The 24,324-nt window shown below is 42.1% G+C and overlaps 2 protein-coding genes and 1 long non-coding RNA gene across 8 annotated transcripts in view; 1 reads left to right on the top strand and 2 right to left on the bottom strand.

Annotated features, from left to right (window-relative positions):
• LOC117948854 (suppressor of tumorigenicity 7 protein homolog) overlaps positions 1–2,541 on the top strand; it is a 52,685-nt gene extending 50,144 nt beyond the window's left edge. For all 6 annotated transcript variants that reach the window (XM_034878778.1, XM_034878779.1, XM_034878775.1 and 3 more), the window contains one exon: positions 2,083–2,541. In XM_034878778.1, the coding sequence (XP_034734669.1) occupies positions 2,083–2,178 (96 nt within the window). In that variant the 3' untranslated portion in view covers positions 2,179–2,541. The remainder of the gene's footprint in view (positions 1–2,082) is intronic.
• Positions 2,542–3,808: 1,267 nt separating this feature from the next.
• LOC117949539 lies at positions 3,809–6,304 on the bottom strand. The gene is made up of 2 exons (XR_004657710.1): positions 6,158–6,304; positions 3,809–6,100 (listed from the first exon to the last, which is right to left on the bottom strand). It is a non-coding gene; the product is annotated as an uncharacterized LOC117949539 (long non-coding RNA).
• Positions 6,305–6,563: 259 nt separating this feature from the next.
• Positions 6,564–23,474, bottom strand: wnt2 (wingless-type MMTV integration site family member 2). Its single transcript, XM_034879630.1, has 5 exons — positions 22,930–23,474; positions 21,718–21,938; positions 17,474–17,751; positions 16,530–16,794; positions 6,564–7,114 (listed from the first exon to the last, which is right to left on the bottom strand). Exons 1-5 carry the CDS (start codon positions 23,010–23,012, stop codon positions 6,909–6,911), a joined length of 1,053 nt encoding a protein of 350 aa, XP_034735521.1. The 5' UTR covers positions 23,013–23,474; the 3' UTR covers positions 6,564–6,908.
• Positions 23,475–24,324: the final 850 nt, after the last annotated feature.

Raw genomic sequence — 24,324 nt, 5'->3', positions numbered from 1 at the left:
AATGATTTCACGTTTACCTTCTTTCCGTCTGTAATAATCCTTGTTTGTTGGTCCTTTTCTGATTCCATTTAGCATTTTTCAACTTTGACAGCCTTGAAGTAGATTCCTTAAATTTGCTTTTGTACCGGTTCTGAGAACAACAACAGCTGGTTGGTGGGAGCTGGTGGGCCGCTGCGGCCCCTCTGTCCAGACTGTACATGTGAAAGTCATTTAGTCACCGTTTCCAGCAGCCTCACACCAACGGATGACCGCGCTAAAGAGTTTACAAGTTGTTCACCATTCATTTCTGAGGTTAAGAAGTCGTCTTCAGCCGTCCCTCCTGTACTCATAGCAGCCAGTGGAGGGCGCTGACCACCCCCCCCACCACCACCGCCCCTCCCTGCAGCGCAATGCTACCCACATGTGGGTGTGCTCATCTCCAGCACAGTTCTGCCGTGATTAGATAATAATGTGGAAACACACCCTAGTGTCTGTGTGCTGCATACTGATCCTGACAATTGGCAGAATGTATTAAAATAATCTCTGTTATTTAAATTGGCAAACTTATTTTTAAATTAGGACCAAATCTATATTTCTATATCTATTTTAGAATCTTCTTTTCAGAAGGGACGCACTGTTCCAACTTTCTCACTTCCAACACCAATTTAATTATCAGCCAACACTACCACCAGCCTGATCCCAGGGCTGTCTCCAATATAAGATCTGTAGTCGTCATTAGATGGACCTGGCAGGGATTGTTTTGGGTAAGGCTAGTTATGGCAAGGGTTGGCTGTGGAACTGAAAATTAGTGACTTTGATTAGTGACAATTTTGCACATTGTGTGTTCATTTGCTTGGAGCAAACTTGAAACGGTAGTAATCTGCTTGTTACGTTATGAGACACATTGTGTGCAAGGCTGACATTTTGTCCTGAAGGTGGCAAAATTAGAAAGGTCTCTAAACATATTCCGTCCTGCAGGTTGAATGGAAATGTGGATCATAAGGTGGTCCCATCGTGGCCGATACCCTGATCCACTTCATCTGGTGTATCGGAGCGCTGCATCAGTACTTTTTGGATTACAGGACGGTCTCCCCCCCGCCCTCCCGCACAGTTCAAACATACGGGACACACACCCTTACTTTGAAGTGCCCTTTGACGCGGGAACAGAGAGATGTAACGCGATGTGTGAGGCTGTTGCAGCTTTTTAAACTAGCAGGCAGATCCATGCAGGTGGAGAGGAGACTCTTCAGGGTATTATCTTCCATCTGACAGACTGGGAAACTGTCCCGCTGTCGATCTGGGGAGCCCCTATCTCCCCCCGAACCCGGCTCACCTTCACCTCCTATTCAATTTCAATTTTATTTATATAGCGCTCAATCCCAACAACAGTTATCTCATTCCATAAAAGAGCAGGTCTAGACCGTACGCTGTGATGTTATTTACAGAAACCCAACATTTCCCTATTCACTGGCTGTTTCTGTAACACCGACGTGAGGACGGGGCCTGGTCGCGAGCTGTTCTGCACTCACAGTAGCAGTCAGGCACAGAGTCTCCAAAATTCCAGATTTCCAGAATTTTAGGTTTTAGGTTTAGGGCCAAAAATAACTCTTGACAGTAAATGATGCCGATCCCTGCTCTAATGGGAAGAATCGGATGCAACACACTCTATTGTGTTTGTTACATTTTTAAACACTGAAACGATTTGTTGATTAATCGTTTAAATAATTGACAGAAAATGAATCAACAATTGAACAAAACAATCCTGACTAAATGTCCACAGACTGTCTTCATCAGCAGATGGGACTTTGATCTGCTTATACGTGAGCTCAGTCGCTTTAAAGACTCTAGCCTGAGCTCTTTCAGGATTTCTCTTCTCCTTAAGGTCCGTCTGCGAGCTGTTTACCTGAACTGAGCTCCAAAACAAAGATTTTTCAAAGAAAACTGTTTAATATTCTCCGGTTACAGCTGCTTAAATTTGAGTTTTTTTCAAAACTTTTTTCTTATTGGATTTTTGTTCCAATCAGTGTCTCAAAAAACTATATACACACACTTAAAATATATATATACTTATTAAGTGTGTGACTGTTCTTTGTCTCCCTGTAGTTCCTCAGCACGCTGTTTGCTCCTCTGAACTTCATCATGGAGAAGGTGGAGAGCATCCTGCCGTCCAGCCTCTGGCACCAGCTCACCCGCATCTGACCCAGACTGACCGGACTGGACCAGACTCAGACCCAGGATCAGGACCAGGAGCCGACCTCCATTCAGACAGAAACAGCTGGACTGAAACCCAGAACGCTGCGTTAGGCAGGACTGACGCACCTTTGTGCCAAGATTAGCGAGTTCAAACTAAACTGAGGACGACGGGGGGAGGCATGAAACAAAAGGCCAAACAATGGAATCCACAATTGGTTTTGACTTTATTTGATATTTGTTTGCATTTTGGGGGTTTTGAATCATTTAAAGCTGTTCTTTTGTTGTACAAAAAGAGGTGATCAATTGCCATCATTAAAAAAAGTGAAAAGACAAAAAATACAATAAAGGACTTTTTGTGTATTGCTGCAAGCCGGCTTCTTCCCGCCATTTTGATTCCCGCTGGGTTTTAACGGCCTTCGTCCAGAGTGAAGTCTGAATACAGCCGACAGCTGTATGCTCAGTTTAAGGTGCCCTGCCACAAATATTTCATTACTTTGTGGGAATGTCTCAAGTTCTACCATGGACTCTAACATTTTTTTTTGGAAAAAAAGGCCTTGGTTATCTTGTTTCAAGCCATTCTAGTGTTTGAAGTAAGACTGCTCGATTTGTGCAACTTCTCATTAATATTCAGTGAGCTGAGCTGCTTGACTCTGATTGGCTGACAGCTAGCCAATGAGAGCCTGGCTATCCCTATTCTTTACCCACTGCACCTGGGTGAGCTCATGAATAGTAATGAGCTCAGGCAACATGACTTCAGACTGACCAGCTGTTGTAACTGAACTGATTTCTCCTCTTATTTCTCTCCAGTTGCTAGAGCTGACAGTAGAGGCAGCAGTTCATTTCCCATTAACGACATAACACAAACACATATGGACCTAATCTATTTCAAAAATTGCAAGTAAAAGCGGTTTTGTGTGGAAGAGCACCTTTAAAGTACAAAACACAACCTTGTAGGTTTTTATTTATCTGTAGAATTGTCTGCATATTTCTTTTATCTTCTGATGTGTTTTCATTCTCAAACCTAACCTATCGCTCCACAGGCAGAAGAAGAGTTTTTCCTGGAGCCATCAGGCGCGTTTCTTACCTTTGATTCAAAACTTGCATTTTGTATTTCAGACCCAAACAGGAATTGTGTATATTTTTAAGGGCCAGTGGTTTTAGACTTATGAGCCAATTTATATTATTCCATCTAACACATGCAAACGTCTTATCAAAGAATAACCTTGAAAAACAAGCTTTGTTTTAGAAACTTGTTTTTCTACTGTTCTTTTTCTGTATGACATGAAAATCAGATGTCTAATCGATGAGGGAACATACAGTCTGAAGAGATATCAATCTATTTGATCTAAAACCGCATTCACAAGAGGCAATAATGTAACTTTAACAAACATGAATGTAGACTTGATGGAGAAGATTTCAAAATGTTTCAACAGCTTGCGAGGTGATTTTAAAACCACACAGAAATTAGAAAATAGAAAACATTTTGTGTCTGGAAAGGTGGAAAAATCTAAAAGTGTGCAGAATGCATTTGAAAAGAGGTCTCAATGCTTTCTCACCAATGCAATGGCTGAAATCCACTAAAGGAAATCCAACAGGAAACACATGCAATCAGATGTTTTGTGTTTCTGTTGCTTTATGCCCTGTTGGACATCTGCGACACCAACGCGGCCACATTTCCCAATCTCAGCCGTCAGTTGGTGAGTGTGAGTCCCGTTATTGGCTCACACAGCCGGAAATGTGCTAACTATTTTAAAAGTTTCCATACACTGTACATCTGGTCTGAATGTACACAACCACATATTTACATAAACAAACCTGGCCGCTTTAACTGTGTGTGTGTGTGTGTGTGTGTGTGTGAAGCACATTTTTCATTTTCTTACAGAGAGCGTTGGAATAAGCAGGTCGTCTGTTAAGCTAAACAAATGTAATCCTTTTGTGTTTAAATGTGGTTGTAGTGTGTAACGTACCGAGTCATTCATACAGGTAACCAGTCAGTTACACTGACTCACTGAGTGTGTCAGTAAAGGCATCTTTACACACTGGAGAGTAAATAAATACTGTGAAATAAGAGAAGAAACAATGGATGAGTTACTTGTTAGGCTAACAGGACAGCGGGTTGGAACAGTAACAGGCAGGTGTTTTAATTCAACTTTATTTCACTGTGTACCGAATGTTTTAACGAGAGTATAGCGATTTAACAAGTGCTTGTGTTTTGTATCTGGAGGCTACAACAGTGGGTGTGTTTACATGCACAGAATATTATCTTACAGCGTTTTCTTATGGAAGCTAGCCATAGATTGCAGAGCTTGAAATGTGAGTATGACTTGAAATGCATGTTTAACTGTGTTCATGAATTCAGAGGCTGTTGACAGCAACAATGAAGAAGACACGTGGAGTAAAGCCAGGTCAACGCTGCCCACAAACAGGTATGAAAAGCTTTACAGCTGCAGATGTAGATAAGTTGATGTCGCCACCTACAGGCCAGGAAGGAAATAGCTGCAATTTTAACACTTGTGCCACTTGCGGGCAATGACCTTTATAACTTGTTGGGGGTGTGACGGTCATTGACTGCAGGTGAAACAAGTGTTGAAGTGCGGCAGCTACAGCTCGCGGTTCTAAACTGGTACAGGAAGTTGCCTGTAGGTGTTAAGTCTAGCCAGTATTTAGTCTATAACCTTGACGTTCCACTTCTGGGATTGCTCCATTACCGCCGGAAAATCTGATGGGTTCCACTCATTCAGGCCGGATATCCGTTGCCTTGGGCTTCCTTTGTGTTGGTGTTTTTAACTCCAGTAGATTTCTGGTTACCTGGTCCTCAGATCTCTGCAGGGTAAATCCAGACAGCTAGCTAGACTATCTGTCCAATCTTTTTTCTGTTGCACAACTAAAACAACTTCTAAATGTACACATGTTCCACCAAACCAAGTTCCCTCCGAGTCTGAATTGCAGCAGCACCGCGGCTTTTCTCTGATGCTGAGCACTCACCATTGTGATTGGTTTAAAGAAAAGCCAATAAACCAGATCACGTTTTCCTTCCATCCCAGAATGCTGTGTGGAGAAGCCAGACTCTCCAGCACGCTTTAGGAGGAGGGTCTGGCAAAGCGAGACTAGCCAGTAGGTAACTGGACTGATTATAACTTAACAGCGGCCTCTTGGGGAGAATCTGGAGCTCTCCAGATGTTAACATGAGTTTGTAAAAAGACAAAATGACTACTGTGTCTTGGGCAAAATATGTGGAAAAATGCAATTCTCTATTCTATTAAAGCAATGCCAAAGACACAATCAGTTTGTTCAAATGATGCAAGGTGGAGGGGGGGGGGGGATGTGGCCTTCCCCAACTGCCACTTGGCTCGTTTGAAAGCCACGAAGTCTCTCTCATGAATGGGCCAAGTCCTCTGTGCGGGCAAAGCAGAGAGAGGGGGGGTACCCAGGGCTCGGTTTACATCTATCACCATTTCTAGCCACTGGGGGATCATAGGCAGGCTGGCATATTAATGTTAAATACCTTTACTAGAATACCTGAGGCTGAGATCTGTCCTGTTACTGTGCATGTAATCACACTCACCAAATCACCACAAAGTGCAAACCAGAAACCCTCAAACAGCAGACCGTGAAGAACCAACTGCCAACCTGTCACCCATTGGTTAGAAAATGTGTGCTTGGTGTAGATCCGGACGAGTTCTGAAATGTTGCTGTTTACCTGAGCGTCTTCTCAGGACTGTCACCTTGGATTTTGCAGGCCTGAACATCTGGGGAGTTATCCAGTGGTTTTGGGTGACACACTGCCAAGTTGGTTAACACTGACAGAAAAAGCCCCCGACATGACAACAATTAATTTATGTTCTTTGGCGAGGAGTTCAAGCTGAACCGTTAAATTTTAAAAATACGTGACGAAAAGACCGGCTCTGAATCGCAAAACTTCCACATGCTGATGATGGGGGGGCTGATTAGATGGAAGGTGCCACCAAATCAAATCTTACAGAACATCCATACAGTCATCAAAACATCTGTCAAACGAACAATGTGTTTGAAATCTGCTTTGAATTACGTTGTTGAAAAAGCTTAAAACTCTCATAGACTGCACAGGGAACTACGCAACTCTCTCTCCCTGTTGAGTGATTTGACAACACTACAGTAGTTGTAGTAGTGTTGTTATCTATAATTGTACAGCACTTTGGGGCGGTAGCGACGGTTTGTAAATGTGCTATATAAATAAACCTTGACCTTGACCCTAGATTATATAACTTAAGATATATTTTCAGTGTATTTTATCTCAGTCCTCCAAAATATTTTAAAACTGATTGAGCCAGTCAGCCTTTGAAAACCTGGTTGTTGGCAGTAAGAACTAGTTTGTGTTGATTGATTGATGTACATCTCACCACTGTTAGTCATTTAATCTGTAACATGCAGATTTTCCTCTCTGATCCTCTGGAGTCTGGGAGCCCTAGCAGACAGAAGAGTTACCTTCTTGTTGTGGTTGGAGTAAACAGCTGGGTGATGAGCATGAGCAGCAAAAACACGACCACCTACACATACTCAAACATTCACAGAGACTACTACCTACTGTTTAATTGACAGGTGATCTTTTGGTGCAGAACCACTGAGGGCTTGGTAAAGGCTCGTGGAGTCGAAACGTCCTTTTGGATTGTCACTTCCAGCTTGATGACAGTAGCCCAGAACAACAGTAGGACTGCTGGTTGAATGGGAGCGGTCCGTGTTGTTCTGTGGCGGCGGCGTCACGTCTGGCCTTTACAGGTGTGCACGTCAACCTGCTGGTGGCAGTCGCGGCAGTGCACGGCGCAGCACCAGTGGAACTTGCACTCGCACTTGGTGGTCCGGCTGACCCGCGACGTGTCGTAGCCTCGACCGCAGCACATCACCTCGCAGCCGTCCACTCCGCGGGACGTCCGGTTACAGAGCCGCCCTCCTGTCCCCACTGACCCTGCAGACCAAGAGAGGTCAGTGAGCATTTAAGGATTCTTTCTGTTTCATTCATAATAACATATCCATAATCATTCACTTTACAAAGTTTGACACCATCTGCGCTTTTGTACAGTTCTGTGTTCTTTTTGAATTTTGAAAATAGGTGAGACTCAACAACAAAAAGCTTCAATATTTTGCTGTTCTTCTAAAACAGCTCTAGGAGCGGTATTCCAGAAAAGGGGAGCTCGGAGGGCATAGGCCTGACCACCAAAGAAGTTCTCATTAAACCAAGGAACAGTTAAGTAATCGGCATCAATCAACATAAAGCGTGGGATGGAGTATTTGGGGAAATAAGTGCTTCTTCTGAATTATTTCACTAAATCCAAAAACACATTTCAGTAGTTTCCCTCCAAAATAAGACTTACTGGTGGAATCGCTCAACACCCTAACAGACCATTATTCCAGGTTGAAAAAGATGTGAAGCATCCTGGGAAATTGCTCCTTATTTAAGAGATAAGTGCCCCTTTAACAGAGATAGTCCAGTGTGGAATGAGGACTTGGCGGTACATAAGCTGCAGTGTTGCCAATCAGAATAGTTTAATTGGCTATCGAGAGCCAATGGGAAAGTGGTATAATGCTGGCAGCACAGCAAAGCGCAGATGAGACAGAGGGAGGGGTTTGGGGGGGGGAGTAAGATGATGAACATTGGACGAAGGAGAGATGAGGGATTGATGATAGGAGCCGTCAGCCGGCACTCCCACTCTTCATCAGCTGTTCATTTTCCAGGAGACATCCATCTCCTCCGACTGGCCCCACTGATTGTGTTTTCCCCCCCACTCCCCAGCCGCCCACACACTCACTGTCTATCTCCACAAACACACTTACTCTATCTATGATTTCAGGTTTGTATCTGTACTCAGGGAACAGCAGCTGCTGAACTTTCATATATGATAAACTACAGAAGCCAGCGATAGTCATATTGTAGCCGTGGATGTTTTAATATTTTTTTGTTATCACATCAGAATTATCTCAACGTTTGAACCTTAATGAAACAAAACCCAACCCGTCTTTTTTATTTTTTGGATGAAAACAGCAACTATTTTTTAAATCCAAAAGTACATTTTTAATGGTTCTGATTTGATCAATTGTGAGAATTAACTGCTTTCCGAGTATAACAATCAAGGAAATTGAAAATGTGAAGAGTAACGTAGCAGCGTGCACAGCTCCAACTCTTGAATAACGTATCGGGTGCACAGTAGTGGCAAAGGAAGCAAACTCACGTAAATAGTCTTCCTAGGTAATGTGGGCAAATCAGAACGCTTTACAGCTGGAAGCTGTCCTCGCCACGTGGCCACCTTTACTTAATGTCTAGGGCAGAGACATTCAACAGGGGGTCCGGGACCCCTGAGGGGTCCTCAGAGTCACTGCAGGGTGACCTCCAAATGATTGTTCATTTTTGAAAGTTAAAAAAAAAATTAAAGTCTTTACATGAATCCAACATATTATCAGCTAATATAAAAGGAGTAAGATAAAACACAAAGAAAAGGTCTGCTGAAACACTTTAAGTGTAATAATTCATGAACAGGCTAATTATTAACCAAATAACTGACCTTGTAACGGACATGCAATGTTTAAGGAAAGAGACGAGGGACATCATCTAAGAGGACATTGTATGTTAAAGCAACCTGTTGTGTGTGTGTGTGTGTGTGTGTGTGTGTGTGTTCCAGTTAGTGGGGTGACCTCATGGACTGAACAATGACATCTCACATATGATTCAGTTCAAAAACAGATTAAAGAAATCATTACTCGACCAATACAGAACATAGACCTAAACACAGGAATGGTTTTGTAATGTAACAGCATTGTTATTGCTGTATTGACTGAGACCCGAACTAGATAATAAAAAAAACTATATCGGTCTGCAGAATTAAAAATAAAGACAATACTACCCCCCCCCCCCCCCCCCAACTGAGAACTAAACAGGAGACAGCCAAACTAAAAGGCAGAGAACCCCTACAAGGTTACCAACCAAGACAAAGGAGTGATTAAACCGTGCTGTGTGTGGACAACGGCATCTAGCTAAAACAAGTCTGGTTTTGCCCACAATCAATAAGAAAACTATTTATCTGTGCGTGCCGGTGTTCATCCGAATCTCACGTTTTAATCTAATGATCCTAACAAGACAGTTTGGGTTATCATGTCCAGATTTCCAGATAATTATTCTTTTGTCACGGGAAAAACAAACCTTGTTATGTCGAATTAAAGACAAACCCATTCCTTTATCACATGTACAATAATACAGTGGAATCAGCATCTTTCAGATAAAGTCTCAACAAAACGTGACTCATTATGAACATTATCCTGGTGTATCTGTGTGATTTGGAGAGTAAAAATGGGCTCTGACTCTGCTTTTCACGATGTGTCATTGGGATGACGAGTGACCAAACTTGGCTGGCAAAGCGGCCAATTATCAAACACAGAAAAATATGTAAATAAGATAAATAGATTGGATCTACAGAGCCCAGTGCGTGCCATGGAGAAGGGAAAACTAATTTCTGCTGTTGAATTATTAAATTGTAGTGTGATTAAGGACACAACATTTTTCAACAAGCAAAATCTGAAGTGTCAGTCATGTATCTGTCAAAAATCTAAAACTAAATCCAAGCATCTCATTTAGAGGACATAGTTCATATTATCTAACATTGTGTTTGGTTAATTGTTGCACAGATTAAGTTATTTGAGCACATTTGAGGCGGTCCTGTCTCGTCAATCTTATTAACAACAGTTAACACTTTTTGTTTATTTCTATATAGGCTTGGAGGCCTTAAAAGTTAATATTGAAGTATGGATTTGATTTGCAGCATTATTTTGCCAACAGTAATGTTCCTAGTATTAGAAGTTGATGAAGACAGAAGACAAAAATGATGCATCACAATCATCATGTGATGTCTTTTTAAATGGGTTCAATACAAACACACATCTATAATTCACATATTTACCTTTTTGATTGAACTGAAGATTATCTTTCATTGTCACCTGGTCCAGCTGGCAGCCCACTCACTGACATCTCTCCATTAGTGCATGTATAGGTCCTGAGCATGTGTGTGTGTGTGTGTGTGTTCAAGCCTGTGTGTGATTACTAAGAAAGTGTGTACACAGAGTTTAAATTGTAATTTCCCCACTGGGGATTAATAAACAAATTCAAATTAAATTAAACAATTGACACAACATGAAGTGACTCTGGGGGCAGTTAATTCTCACAATTGACATTTTAGAGATTAAACAATGAATGACTTGGCTGATGATGAAAATAGGGAAGCCCTGTGTAACAAAACAAAACACAGCTAACTCTTTTCTAGTTTTGTGATAATCCGGAGTACGTTTGAATTTGCATTCTGAGAGCTTGATTAAGGCTCGGAGCTGCTGTGGTGCAGATGTTCAGCCAGCAGAGGCCCGTGGCTGCCGTGTGCAGGTGGGACCGACTGTTACTGTCTGACTGCAAAGCAGCACAAGTGTTACTGAAGAGGAACATGTGTGTGTTCAACGGACTTTTCCTATATAAATAAAAGGTTTAGAAAAAATGATGCGCTGGCTTCAAGTACCATCTCAAACATTGTTCTGGAATTTGCCCGTGTTTACATTCTGCGTCGCTCTGTGTGTATGTGTACTGTCTCTGCACCATTCCCTCACCAGGTAATATGTCTGGGCATGACCTGAAGCCCCCCCCCCCCCTCTCTCTCTGGCACCACGCCCGCCCCTCATCCACCGGTATGCTGCGCTGCGAGGGATGACATCATGGCCGGAGTCTTCCTCACAGCCTTCGCTCTCCCTGTGTCTGCTTATTGAATTAAGATGAGGGGGCGCCGAGAGATGAGTTTAGCACCTGAGCCTCGCCGGGGCCGAGGGAAATTGATTTCACACTTTAAAGAGGCACAGAGGGGCTGTCTCACTCTCTGTGTGTGTGTGTGTGTGTGTGTGTGTGTGTGTGTGTGTGTGTGTGTGTGTGTGTGTGTACATCCATCTGTCTGTGAGAATGGATTCAGTCTATGTTATTCAGAAGGATTGGGGTGAGTTTGAGAGATTTTGTGTGTGTGTGTGTGTGTGTTGGGAGAAAGAACAAAACGTGAAGAACTTCACACCAGAAATGTGTGTTTGAAGAACGATTGCACTGCATGTTTTTTTATGTTTGTGTGAGAGAGATATCGAATAATTCATTGTACAGTATGTGTCATGGCTGTGAGTGTGTTTACATGCCTGTCTCTCTCTCTGTGTTTCCCAGAGGAATTGGTCTTTGGAGAGGGAGTGAGTTAAGTTCTCATGAGAGGCCCAGGGTGAATGAGTGCGTGTGTGTGTTACCTCACCCTGCTTACATGTACACAGCACATAAAGCCTTTATGCCTGCTGTGAAGCCTCTACTTGTTCCCTAAAAAGGGGGCCCTAAGACCTTCAGAGGTCCATCAGGAGGTTACAGGGGCCGCTACCCAAGGTATTTTAACTCCTTCACTTGGGGTAAGGACTCATGCCCTACCTGAAGAAGGCACTCCATCGGTTTCCTGCTGAGAACCATGGCCTCAGATTTAAAAATACCGATTCTCATCCCAGCCACTTTACACTCGGCTGCGAACCGATCCAGTGAGTGCTGAAGGTCCCAGGCCGATGATGCCATCACGACCACATCTGCAAAAAGCAGTGATGAGATCCCCAGCCCACTGAACTACAACCCCTGCCCACCCCAACTAAGCCTCGATATCCTGCCCATAAATACTACAAACAGAATTGGGGACAAGGCGCAGCCCTGGCGGAGGCCAACCCTCACCTGGAACGAGTGTGACTTACTGCCGAGAACCAGGACACAGCTCTCGCTTTGGTCATACAAAGATTGGATGGCCCTGAGAAGGGATCCCCTCACCCCATACTCCCACAGTGTCTCCTGGGGGACCCAGTCAAAAACACAAAACCCATGTAGAGCGGTTGGGCATACTCCCAGGCTCCCTCCAGGATCCTTGCGAGAGTGAAGAGCTGATCCATTGTTCCAAACCAAGACGGAATCCGCAATGTTGCTCTTCAACCCGAGGTTCCACTATCGGACGAGCCCTCCTTTTCAGCACCTTGGAGTAGACTTTACCAGGGAGGCTGAGAAGTGTGATACCCTTCTAATTGGCCCACACCCTCTAGTCCCCCTTTTTGAAGAAGGAAACCACCACCCCGGTCTGCCACTCCTTAGACACCGTCCCAGACTTCCACGCAATGTTGAACAGGCGTGACAACCTGTAGCGTGCAGTGAAATTTTCAAATGCAGGCTTGGTGCTGCCCCTTAAGATGGCCGACTTTCATTACTCAATGCCAGACCCTTAATCTTTTGGATTTGGGTCTGGATTTCCAGGCTAGTGACCTGGTGGCCAAGGGTTTCAGATGCCCATGTAGCTGCAATGTCCTTAGTTTCATTCAGTTTTTTTGTTGCTCTCTCTGGGTTTCCCGTCTGCCTCTGAACTGTCACTATCCAAAAGCTAAATAACTAAAAAAGTAAAAACTGTGGAACTTCGTGATGACAAATTACGCCACAGCGCCAGCAGACAGAAAGATGCAGTTGAAAGCTCCCAAAGAGCAAGAATTAACTTCCATGCTTAACAACAAAAATCTTTAAAAAAACGCTCTCGTCTTGACCTCTTAATTCAAACCATGCGTATGAAAATATCTTAGCAGGTTAAAGTGAGTCTTACCTTAGGGTCATAAAACTCTCTTAGCGCCTAAAAGACCATGACGGGGACTTGGGTCACACTGCACCCACCGACAGGAGTCCATGACAGACGAATCTCAGGTTTGATTCACTAAAACATCCACTGTTTCCTCTGACTTAAGTGCCTTGAGCAAGACATAAATCTAAACATTTGAGGATAAATCACACAGCAAAGTGCAAGTCAAAGCATTCAACCATCACTTTAATTTCATAAGCACCTGGTTTTGTTTCTAGTTGGGTCATCAAAAAGAAAAATAATAGGACAAGGTTTGCACATAAATGGAGACTTCCTATCAACCGACACTTTCAACTAAATTTCCAATAATACTTAAAAAAGTTTTTTTTAAACATCAATATTTTTGGGGTGAGGCTAATATATCTGTCGGCTGCTCAAATTTAATGCAAGTGTCCAACCGTGAAGACTTTGGAGAAGCATCTCACTTTGACACGACTGTATCTATACCCTGCCGACATTGTAAACTATTGTATTGTGGGACCCAACCTTCCCCCGAAATATGCCTCTCTCTGCTGACCATTCATGCCCTCAGGGTGTGTGTGTGTGTGTGTGTGTGTGTGTGTGTGTGTGTGTGTGTGTGTGTGTGTGTGTGTGTGTGTGTGTGTGTGTGTGTTTCCAGTGACGGTGATTTATAGATATGTGGTGCTCTAAGGTTTCAGTCCACAGAAGTGTGTAATAGGTCTTAAACCGTCCGACACCCGATCACCACGGATCATCTGCTGCCTGACAGGCATCCACCTCCTCTGAAACACACGAATAACACACAACACTCACTCTCACACTCTCTCTCTCTCTCTCTCTTATTTGTTTGTACCAGTGTCTATGCACCGATATTAGACATTCTTCTGGCTTGATGAAAACTGTCTTCCAACTGAAACCTCAGGTTGAGTTTTATTTAACCAGTTAACAGAAAAACTGTACAGGAGTATCCACAGAAATCAGTCAGTTTTCATTCTTAGCAAAAACTAACTTCTAGCCCTCGAGCTGTGATGATTCTGTCACTCCTAATGGGAAACTGTAGATAGTGTGAAAGGCAGGCTGACACTGGAGCTGCACAATCCACCAACTCTACTCAGGAGTTTAATCTTTTCAAATACAGGAAGCTTTCACATCATGATTAGCATCAAGTCATTGAATGGCAGCTGGAATTTTGATTTGACACAAACACAAAAAAGGGTTACTTCTTCACAAAAGCTTCCTAAACTCTGCAGGAACTGTTGCAGGAACTTTCAATGCAAGCTGAGCCCACTCCCTCTGTACGTACACTGTAAAACATGTTTGTTGTTTAGAGAAATCTGCTGATATGTTAACACACTGCAACACGACGGAAGACCCTTCATTGTGAACTGAACCGAAAAATTGCACCGACCATTACAAACATCCATTGACGCGCGGGAGCGATCAATAATTTTTCTCCCTCATGAAACAGAAGCGCAAAGTTGCCTTGAAATTATAAATTTAAGCTGAGAATGTAAAATACCAGCTCAATGCTAAACTGCAAACCTCGAGCTCCCTAAGAGCCAATATGGCACAAAACAAACTAGGGCGGCTACAATTCAATTGACCAATTGTTTAGTCGATCGAATGTCAGAAAATATTGAAAGAATATCCATCTTAGTAACTCAAAATCCAAGGTGATGTCTTTAAATGTCTTGTTTTATCATTCCAAAACCCAAAGATATTCAGTTCTGTAACTGAAAGGTTTGAGATGTCAAAAACATTTAACCTGCTGGAGGTTTTGTTTTTGAAATTCAACCAAACATTTGTGATCAAGCATTTGATAACCCTCATGAAAAATCTGTTCACACCAACCAGCATGTTTGTTGAAGTGTTTCAGTTTAGTTTGGTTCATTTAGCAAAGTAAGAACTCAGGTGAAGCCAAGCGGCAACCTCTGGGTCTGAAAAGTAAAGCAAATGCAGTGGCTTAAACCTGCATTATTTCTAATGGCCAGCAGGGGGGAACTCCACTGATATTAAAAAGATGTCCAATTGTATAGAAGTTAATAAGAAAATGGCCCTACTGCTCATTTTATTTATTTCCTTAGTAGGGCTCCGCAGTATATCAATATTACATGGTTATCATTATAGGAGGATAGATATCGTCTAAGTGTTGTCTTTTCTTGCTTTTAAGGGCTGCTCTAAAGTAAAATGTATTTTGTGAAAGCACCAATTGTACCAATGAAGCTGCACAATGGACAGAGTCCAAAACAAATTTCCCTTCGGGGACAATAAAGTATATCTTATCTTATCTCTACATTATGCCACAATATAGATATTGATGTTTTTGGTCAAAAATATCGTGATATTTAGATTTTTTTTTAACAGCACCCAGCACTATACCTTATTAAACATTTTCCAGGCTTATGATCTCGATCGCTAGTTTTAAGTTTTCTTCAATACAGCATGGTGTTCATTTGGTAAACTCCCATTTATAGTAGGGATTGGCTGATTATCAGCCCTTGCCTATCGTCAAGCCGTTATTTGGCAGATTATCTGCGTGCCTGATAACCAAAACAACTCATTAAGTAAAAAGTGTGCTACCTTGGCTCTGCTACAGCTCTGTGTCTTTCCCTCTGCTTTGGTTTCAATCACCACTGAGTCTGACTTAATGTCCCGCCCACAACACTATCTGACTATCTGTTACTGCGTATTATGTTGAAAGTTTCAAAGTTATGAATAATTGCTTAAAGCATTTAAGAAAAGTTTGGTGTTGGGGTTTATAACATTTCTAAAATCTTAATCTTGATTTATAGATGTTAATGTTACAGTAAATGCATATAGTTTCAAATATCAATTATCTGTTTCATTAACAACTAATAATCGGTATAGGCCTTGAAAAAACTGTCTCTCTCTAATTTAGAGTAAAATAGACAATTAAGCAGGGTATGTTTAAGGGCGTGGCTATCTAGCAGATAGAGGCTCAGGTTGTACTAAAATAATACGTCAAGGACTCAGCTGTTCTTTTTTCCCCCAGTACACTGAAGCCCGTTTTTTTTGCTGGCTAAATTTTGGATTTCAATGAATATGCTAACGTAAATTACAAATGCACCTTGCTAACCAATTCCAGGCTTCAAAACGATGGTACACCAAGTAACTTGTACACAGTCTATGGGTGAAACCAAATAATGTTTCATGTTTCAGACCTTTACCAGAAGAACAAAAGCCGTTTAAGATGTCAGAAGTAACAACTGGGAAACATTTGGATGGGAATATGTCTTGATTACATAAATCCGTTTCAAAAACACACACAGGCATACTTTGCACACTTTAAACCAGCTCTGTGTCATGTTTGTGTGGGCAGTGTGATTGGATAAACACTGTCATCCGGCGGATCCCAGCAGACCTCCGCTGCTCTGCTCCGCGAGGAGCTTTGTGCACAGGCGTCATGGAGGGAAACCAAACACCGTTCATCTCTCAACACAATACCCACAACCCCATGACACAGAGCTGGATTAAAATCAGCAAAATATCTTTTTAAATTATGTATAAATGTTTAAATACCAGTTTGGTCCTGTTTAAGTTACCTTTAAACCAAATGTCACCTGATTTAAATCTGGATGTTAAATCAATGCTTCCTAAAAAGGTGAGTGCATCCAAAGTTACAACAGTAATCTAAATATCTTAGTCAGCACAGCCGTCTCATCAGATCCTCTTGTTCTGTAAAGTTCGCTGGGTGTTTACCTGACTCGTGGTCCCGTATGCAGTAGTCCGGCGAGTCCTCGAAGTACACCAGGTCATTCTTGCTGGGTCGTTTGAAGTGTGTGTGCGCGGCGGTAAACCCAGTTCCGTACTGGTTGACGGCCACTTGCACTGCGCCGTTATACCTCTTGCGAAGGTGGTCGCCGGTGCGTCTGAAGTCGGCCATTGCCAGCCAGCAGGTCCGAACACTGCACGAGCCGCTAACGCCGTGACATTTACACTCCAGAGTCATGAAGCGCTTCACCGCCTGCCGAGGACAGAGAGAGAGAGAACAGGAAGTATGCTTCAGAAACGATTGTGTGTGGACGGTTTATTGTCCACATTATTATTATACTGAAGTGATAAACTGTAACAAAGATAATTCAAGAGTTGCCCATTCTGACTGTTGAATGCAAATATTGCAAGTTATCATGCTTTTCACCCAGATTCTCCTCATTCCAAAATGTTTACTTTTAACATAGCAGCTTAGTTTTTGTTCAAAGATTAGAGTGGTTAGGATGTCAGTGAGACTAAGATTTTTTTTTCTTTTTCCTTCTCAATATAAAGATTGAAAGACACAGTTGACCATTACATCTTAAGATTAAATGCAAGTAAAAGAATCTATTGTATTTTTTCTTTATTTTGTTCTTTTCTACTTATGAGGCTGGTTAAGGTTCTGGCAAAATCTTTAAGTCCTTAAACTACATAAAAACGTACTGCCATACTTTTAACTTAAATGTTTAACATTTAAAGATTTGTATGATTATCATTCTTGTACAACTCAGGATGTGGACTCTTTCCATTTTTCCACAGTGGCTGATAAACTGCAAACTTCAGCAGCTGTTTGAAAAGTTTTTCAGAATAAAATACGGTCTCCGAAACACATTTGGTCGATGGAATGTTGAAGTATTTCCAACAGGTGTTCAGATGATACGCTGCCTGCTCACCTTCCTGCCAGCTCGGTTGTTGTGCAAGTTCATGAGCGCCCGGGCGTCCCTCTCCTTCCTCTCCTTGGCGTCCACAAAGCTCTGGCTGAAGCGCATGGCGTGCTCCACGTGGTCACTGCAGCCACCCCAGTCAAAAGAGCCTTGGGCGTCCTGCGACGAGCCCTTCTTTGTGGGATCGCAGGAGCAGGAGTCCAGCTCACCTTGGCTGCAGGCTCGAGCCAGCGTGTAAACCACACCGGCTGAAGAGATGGCGTACATGAAGGCTACTTCGCGACTGCCTGGATGGGAGAGGATGAAATGCTGTGAACAAGGAAGCAAACATGTGTAACAAATGACAGCTCTTCTAGATTCTAACTACACACTGAGGTAAGAGGCTGACCCCATATTCTTTGACCGAACACTAAAAACCACAAGTTCAGGATAAAAAAAAGAAGAAAAAGAATTCAGTAAGTGCCCTTCTCTACGTCATTAAAACTCCACTGATGTGAGATGCAAATCAAACACAAAAGTTTTTATCTCTTACTGGTCTTGGATCTGGTCTTTCCCAACATTAACAATGAAAACATTAAGCCATAACAAACTGAGAGATGCTTCAACCAACACTGCTACCTGTGGGAACTGTGTTTGTTGTTGCCTGATGGAAGCTGTGATTTTATGTGAGGCATGAACTAAAAATGCTTCATCTACCTCCAAGTTGGATAAACAGCCAAGGTTTACCAGCAATGCCCTGACAGAGAACTCTTATCTCCCTCCACGTGTAACTGATAAAAGATCTCACAGAGATCAAAGGCTGAGGCTGGGAAAGTGTGTGTGTGTGTGTGTGTGTGTGTGTGAGAGAGTAAAAGTGAGTGAGTGAGTGAGTGAGTAAAGGCACAGACAATGAAAGCAAGTGGATGTATGACATATTTAGAGCTGTAACTCCGATGAATGATTATTGATTTTAATTAGCCGCAAGCTGTTTTATCCATAAAATGTTGGAAAATATGCAATAATAGCTCTTGCATTTAACCTCATTCAACGACAAGGTGAAAAACAGCACTTTATAGTAATGACCCAGAAACTAAATTATCTGCCGTTAAGCATCTTGCTCGCCCCTAGCGCCTGTGAGTGGAAAAACCACCCTTGCAACTTTCGGACTTGCCAGACTCAGCGTCAAGAAGTGTCGCGTGGTATCAGGTCTCGCGATGTAACAAACTGCTTCTTGGCACTGCACACATACGCCCATTCAGGAACCGGTTGATGCAGTTTCACTAATTTCATGGCTGAGATGGCAAAAAAAGAAACAGAAAGTTAGGAAAGCAATGTCGGAGGAACAGAGAGAAAACGGCGGACTGACCGAGCGAGGAGTCGGACACAAGTTAACAGTGAAGAAATGGACAAAACTGTATAGCGCCCCTTTAAAAGGATGAATCAAGTACTTAAATAATAATTCTTTTGTCCATTGACTATTTTAATTGCAAGACATATTAATGAAGATACTTTTAATATAAAGTTGACTAAAATTTTAACTTCTTTATGAATTCTCTGATCAGGTAGTTCACCAATATTAGACTTAGACTCTTGTTTTGCGCTGCTCGGTTAACTCAGTTAATAGCGCAGGCACAAATATATAGATGTTTACTCCTAGATGCAGCGGCCGCAGGTTCGACTCCGACCTGTGGTCGTTTGCTGCCGTCACTCTCCGTCTCTCCCCCTTTTCATGTATACATCTGTCCTGTGGAATCAAAGGCCTAAACTGTCCCAAAAAATAATCTATACTTGACTTAAGACTTGTTTTGGCTAAGTTTGTATACAGCTGCTGGTGTACAAAGAAAGATAGTGTTTCTTAAAGTAAGGTATTAAAAAAATAAAGTTTCGGTATTGAAGATCAGGTATCGTATCAGCACTAGTGTTAAATAACTACATCACATACACACAATGATCTCAGTGAGTGTGTGTCCCAGTCCAGTAACTAAGTTGAGCGTGCCTAACGAGGTTAATGAGGAGAACGCTGAGAGAACACGACACCAGAGAGGGAAAAAACTCCCGTGTAATTGTTTGAAATTAGCTCGCTGACATTGACTATAAAGAGCTTCTGACGGGACCTCGATGTGCTGTTATAATGCTGTGTGACACGGCCAGGGCCCTGCTGGGAGGTCCGAATACCACACGGCTGATTAGAGGCCCCCGACATGAAACAGAGTAAGTCGAAGGATCCGCCTCGTAGGTTAAATCTCAGGGCATGGGAGAGGAACATCAGGCTGCCGGGTCCTGATGATCCTCCACTGGCTATAGAAAAAGATTATGACATGTTAGAACGCGTCCTCACAGGAGCTACAGACTGATTCTAGCTGCTCAGACGCACAGTGACACGTCTAATTTGACAGGATGCTTCTGTCCAGAGCTCACATCTGTCACAGGCAGCGGCAGAAAGCCTAATACTCGTTAATCATTTAAATCTTTGATGTTTCTTATAACTGCTCGGCAGGAGCCATTTGTCACACTCTTCAAAACCTTTATTTTCCCTTATACCCCCAGACCCCCCAAAAATATGTGACTGTGTCTTCTATTGACTTTGAAAAGCTCAATATATCAAGTCTCTTCTTCTGCAAATGATCAGAGAAGATAAACACAGCTAATGAGCCGATGTGGATCTTGAAAGTGGTGGGATTACTTTTATTTAGTAAAAGTAATTTCTCCCATTTCTCATTTGAACGAGCTGAGTGGAGAGCTAACTGAGACAGTAGCCAAGACATAAACATCAATGTGATAAAACAGAATCAAAAAGATACACATGTAAACTTTTTTTAACTAGTTATTCATACCATCAACACTAAAATAATAAATTGTATTAACCTGCAATTAATTATTGTCTTTCTCGGAAAAAACATCTGTGAATTCTTTTTTTTCTTTTTTTATTCTCATCTAAGAATTTTCTATACAAAATAGTGAAATATGTCCGTGGTGAGGTCTTCAGATTGCTTGTTTTGTCGGACCAACAGTCAGAAACCCAGAGAGGTAAAATAAAAATAAATAAATATATGTAATTATAAAGTATTTTATCATGATAAAGGATTTAAAACATTGATAATCAAAACTTGCCAATTGATTAGTCTTCCACTGATAAATCTTTTCAGCACTAGATCTGCTTACCAGAAGTCGTAATATTACTACAACAAAGTATTACAACAAGTAACATGTTAGCCCCACAACAAAAGAACACACTGACAGAGAAACCAGTTGGCTGCACCAATGTGATAAATGTACAATTGTAAAGTTAGACGAGGTGCGGAATGCAACCTCTATGGGGGGAAAAAAGGAGGAGAATATATCTGCGAGGGAACTATCAGTTTCCCCTGAAAGCCTCAGTGTCGCAATAAATTAACACTTTGAATACCAACCAATTGTTTAGATTTGTCAGTGTCGAGTTAAGGCAACATGTGTGTTACTCCAAACAGATCAGTGTGTTGCTAATCATGCAGGGATTCAATTCCAAAAGATGCCAGCAGCACGCAATGACCTGGAAACACGACCCAGCAGATGCCACTGCAGACAATCCAGCCAATAACTTTCTAGTCCTAGTCGTGCAGCGTTTAAGGCACCGACAGCCCCTGAAGTCATATCATGAACATTACTTTCTGTACCTTGTTCCTGCATCCTATATCATTTACTGCGGGGGTGAGCAACATGGACAAATCACTTGACAAGTTTTCCTACAGCAAAATCTTACAGTTTAAGTTTCAAATATAGGTCCAGATTTGACTTATAATTCCTTTAGAGATGACACCTGTAAACCACTGCATCTTATCATCTGAATTTTCCAACAAAAACAGCCAAGAGAGACTACAGAGGATCATTTAAGTGCCACTACACACATAATTAATGGAGATAAAGTGAGGCAGGTATTTAAGATGGACATGATATCAAGTACTTGAAGTAACTAAACCATAACAACTTGCATGGAAAATGAGCCCTGAATGATGCACTACCCTTTTTACCAATCCCTCAAAACCCCAACAGGTTTAAACGTTAAGTTTTCTCTTGCCTGTCCACCTGGGGCTCAGTGACTTGCTCAAGGACACTTAAGCAGGCAGGGTGCTTCCTGGTTTGATTTCAGATCCTCTAGATTCAGGACAGTCCCTCCCAGCTGTCCCCCGTTTTCCAGTATAATGATTTCTAAAACCTTCTTTAGTTTAAAATGTGACTTTTTTAATGCTAAAGTAAGATAAGTCCCCCCTCCTGGATCTAACATGCCATCCACTCACTGCGTTGCAGCAGGCGTCCGAACAGGTTGTGGTCCCTGGCCGTGGTGTTGCAGTTCCAGCGGTGGTTTCGGAATTGGTGCTGGCACTCTGAGAGCCATTCCTTCATCCCGGCCCCGATGGCCTGCATCACTTTGGGGTGCTGGCGGCACAGCTGACGCTGCTTGTTCACAAGTCCAGGGATGTTGTCACACATCACCTGGGAACCCAGGGTGCCCATGTACCTGCAGAGTGGAGAAGCAGAACACTTGATGAACGTCTTGGAAAACCTTTTAATCACTAAGAAATTAAAAACTGGGAAATTGGTCGTGAAAAGTGTTTAAAACATCTGGACAGGCAGAGAGATGTAACAGTAAAACACATGTTAGTAACAGAGTTCTCTCAATGATCTTAAAGATCATTATGAATCCATTCTATCAACAAAAGTGCAAACAGCTCCATATATGCCTGCACAGAAAAGACATTAAAGCGTTGTATGGCTGTCAGACACTTATCTTCTGTAGAAATAGAAAAAAAGATAACAAAATTAAAGAAGACGTGTGTCTTATTAAACTTGTGTTGAAACCACTTTGAACAAGTCCACACTCCCATGTACCTGCAGGACCAGCTGATGAAAGACCTGCAGGGAATTTGAACACTTGCAGGCTGGGATTTCCCCTCACCGATTAAAGAAAGACCAGAGCAACAAGGGAATGGGAATGGAGGAAAATTATCTGTGTAAATAGCCGCTCGGTATCATAGGCAGTGTGAAGTTTGGAATATGAACCTCTGCAAATATTCATTAAAGATTCAAGAGAAAATCAGCATTCAAGAGAAAGTCAACAAATAAAATGAAATGAAATGATATCGAATGACTTTATGCTGTAAACTTATCTGTCCAAATATTCATTCTTCAACTTCAGTATTTAAAAAAATACAGTTATTAAAACCCTGGGGGGATTTTCATTACTCAATCTCTGGGAAATGTCTAATTAACTAAAGGAAAAAGGGAGTTTTGAAACTGTTGGAGATAATTCAAACATTTTATACTTAAAAAAACAATATTAATCAAAAGGAGGAAAACATACTTAATATATTTTCACATAAATCACACTTTACTGCAGACAGATTCATTCAAACATTAATGCGTTAAAACGTGTTAATGAGAAAGCCATGCATTTTGCGCGTGGGGATTTGCATTTAAATAAAGAAGTAAAAACAATGGCCAGTACTTACCACCAGGACGCATCGACCTCGGCCGTCAGCCAGCAGATTGCTAAAGATAAATAAAAACATATTCCACTTGGCAATAAGTTCATATTAAATTGAACTTCGGTCCTTTATGGATCTGGACGGAGCATTTCCACGGATAAAATGAAAACTATAAAACATTAGAGAAGTCGGAACTTGTTGAATCTGCAAATCAAGCTTGGATTAAAAAGATATTATCACAGACAGCTGGATGAAGGCGATTGCAGGTAAAGCCATGACCGGCTCGGGCTGTGCACGGTGGGAAAGTGCGTATTTGGGGAAAAAAGTAAAACGCGACTGTCTGATAGTCCAGCAACTATTTTCAGTGGAGATGATGTGCTATCAGGTTTAAATTGCTTTACATAAGGGGTGGGCAGAGTCCTGTCTCAGGAATGAGGTGAAAAAAGGAGACGTCTGAGAGTATCTGTTCAGGCTGGTTTGACACCAGACAGGCTTGGCCCGCGTCCAGACCGGAGCTCCGCTGCAGCTCTGAGATGTGGTCCACGCTGATGGGCTCCTTACCGTGATGGGCACCGACGCGTTTAGGGAAGGAGCCGGTTGTGGGGGAATTCATCCAGCCCACTCAACACAGAAGCGCACAAACCATCTTAGATTCGAATTCAGGGGACATCAGATGCTTGAGATTGACCGGGGTTTTGTACGATGTCCGCCGTTCTTTTACGCATAAATTGTATAGAAGACAGTGAATCGAGGATTTAGGTTCCATTTATTTACGCAGATGACTTTTCAGAATATTATTTTCAGGACTTCGGGGGCTGAGAAGTGGCAATTTATTTTGTAATATTGTGAATCATTTGTCATCAAAACTATACATCCACATCACATCACATTCTGCTTCCTAAATACAGTTTGTGCGCATTCATTTATCTGTATCTCATATACTTGGTAATTTTCCTGCTCGTTAAGTAATACAAATTTGGATTGACTAAAACAGAGCGCATTGCCATACCCAACTGACGCACATGTGCCAGATATTTCTGATCCCCAAAGCATGACGCATTGTTATTTTACAGCCTTATACAAACCATCCCTCAGTCCAACAAACAACTCAGGAATGATGGTAAAAAAAGGGACAGAGAAATTACGCACTGATTCTTCCAAAGCTGCACCTAAAGGTGATGTGTCCATTGCAATTGGATTATCTATCACAGTCTTTTTGAAGTCTTTGGGGAAAATCTGAACCACTGTCCCACGCTATTTCCTCCATCTTTGATCTGGCCAGGGTGTATGACCAGATGAGATTAATGGGCAAATTGGATTTTTCGCATGATCCCCGTGGAAGAAAACCATAAAACAACAAAAAGATTTTGAGCGCCCTCTCTGCTCTTCTCAGCCCATTGAACATGACTTTGTTGTTAC

The sequence above is a fragment of the Etheostoma cragini genome, chromosome 8 (genome assembly GCF_013103735.1).
Source record: "Etheostoma cragini isolate CJK2018 chromosome 8, CSU_Ecrag_1.0, whole genome shotgun sequence".
NCBI classification, from domain to species: domain Eukaryota; kingdom Metazoa; phylum Chordata; class Actinopteri; order Perciformes; family Percidae; genus Etheostoma; species Etheostoma cragini.
The sequence above is the reverse complement of the archived record's forward strand: the minus strand, read 5'-3'. Positions and strand labels throughout refer to the sequence as shown.

What these genes read in the sequence shown, in the direction of transcription:
- wnt2 (XM_034879630.1), bottom strand. Translation starts at nt 23,012, where the DNA reads ATGAACTTATTGCCAAGTGGAATATGTTTTTATTTATCTTTAGCAATC. An exon ending in GAGGTCGATGCGTCCTGGTG is followed by an intron (nt 21,939 to 22,929) that starts GTAAGTACTGGC and finishes TCCACTCTGCAG; the next exon opens with GTACATGGGCACCCTGGGTT. An exon ending in CGGACGCCTGCTGCAACGCA is followed by an intron (nt 17,752 to 21,717) that starts GTGAGTGGATGG and finishes TCTCCCATCCAG; the next exon opens with GCAGTCGCGAAGTAGCCTTC.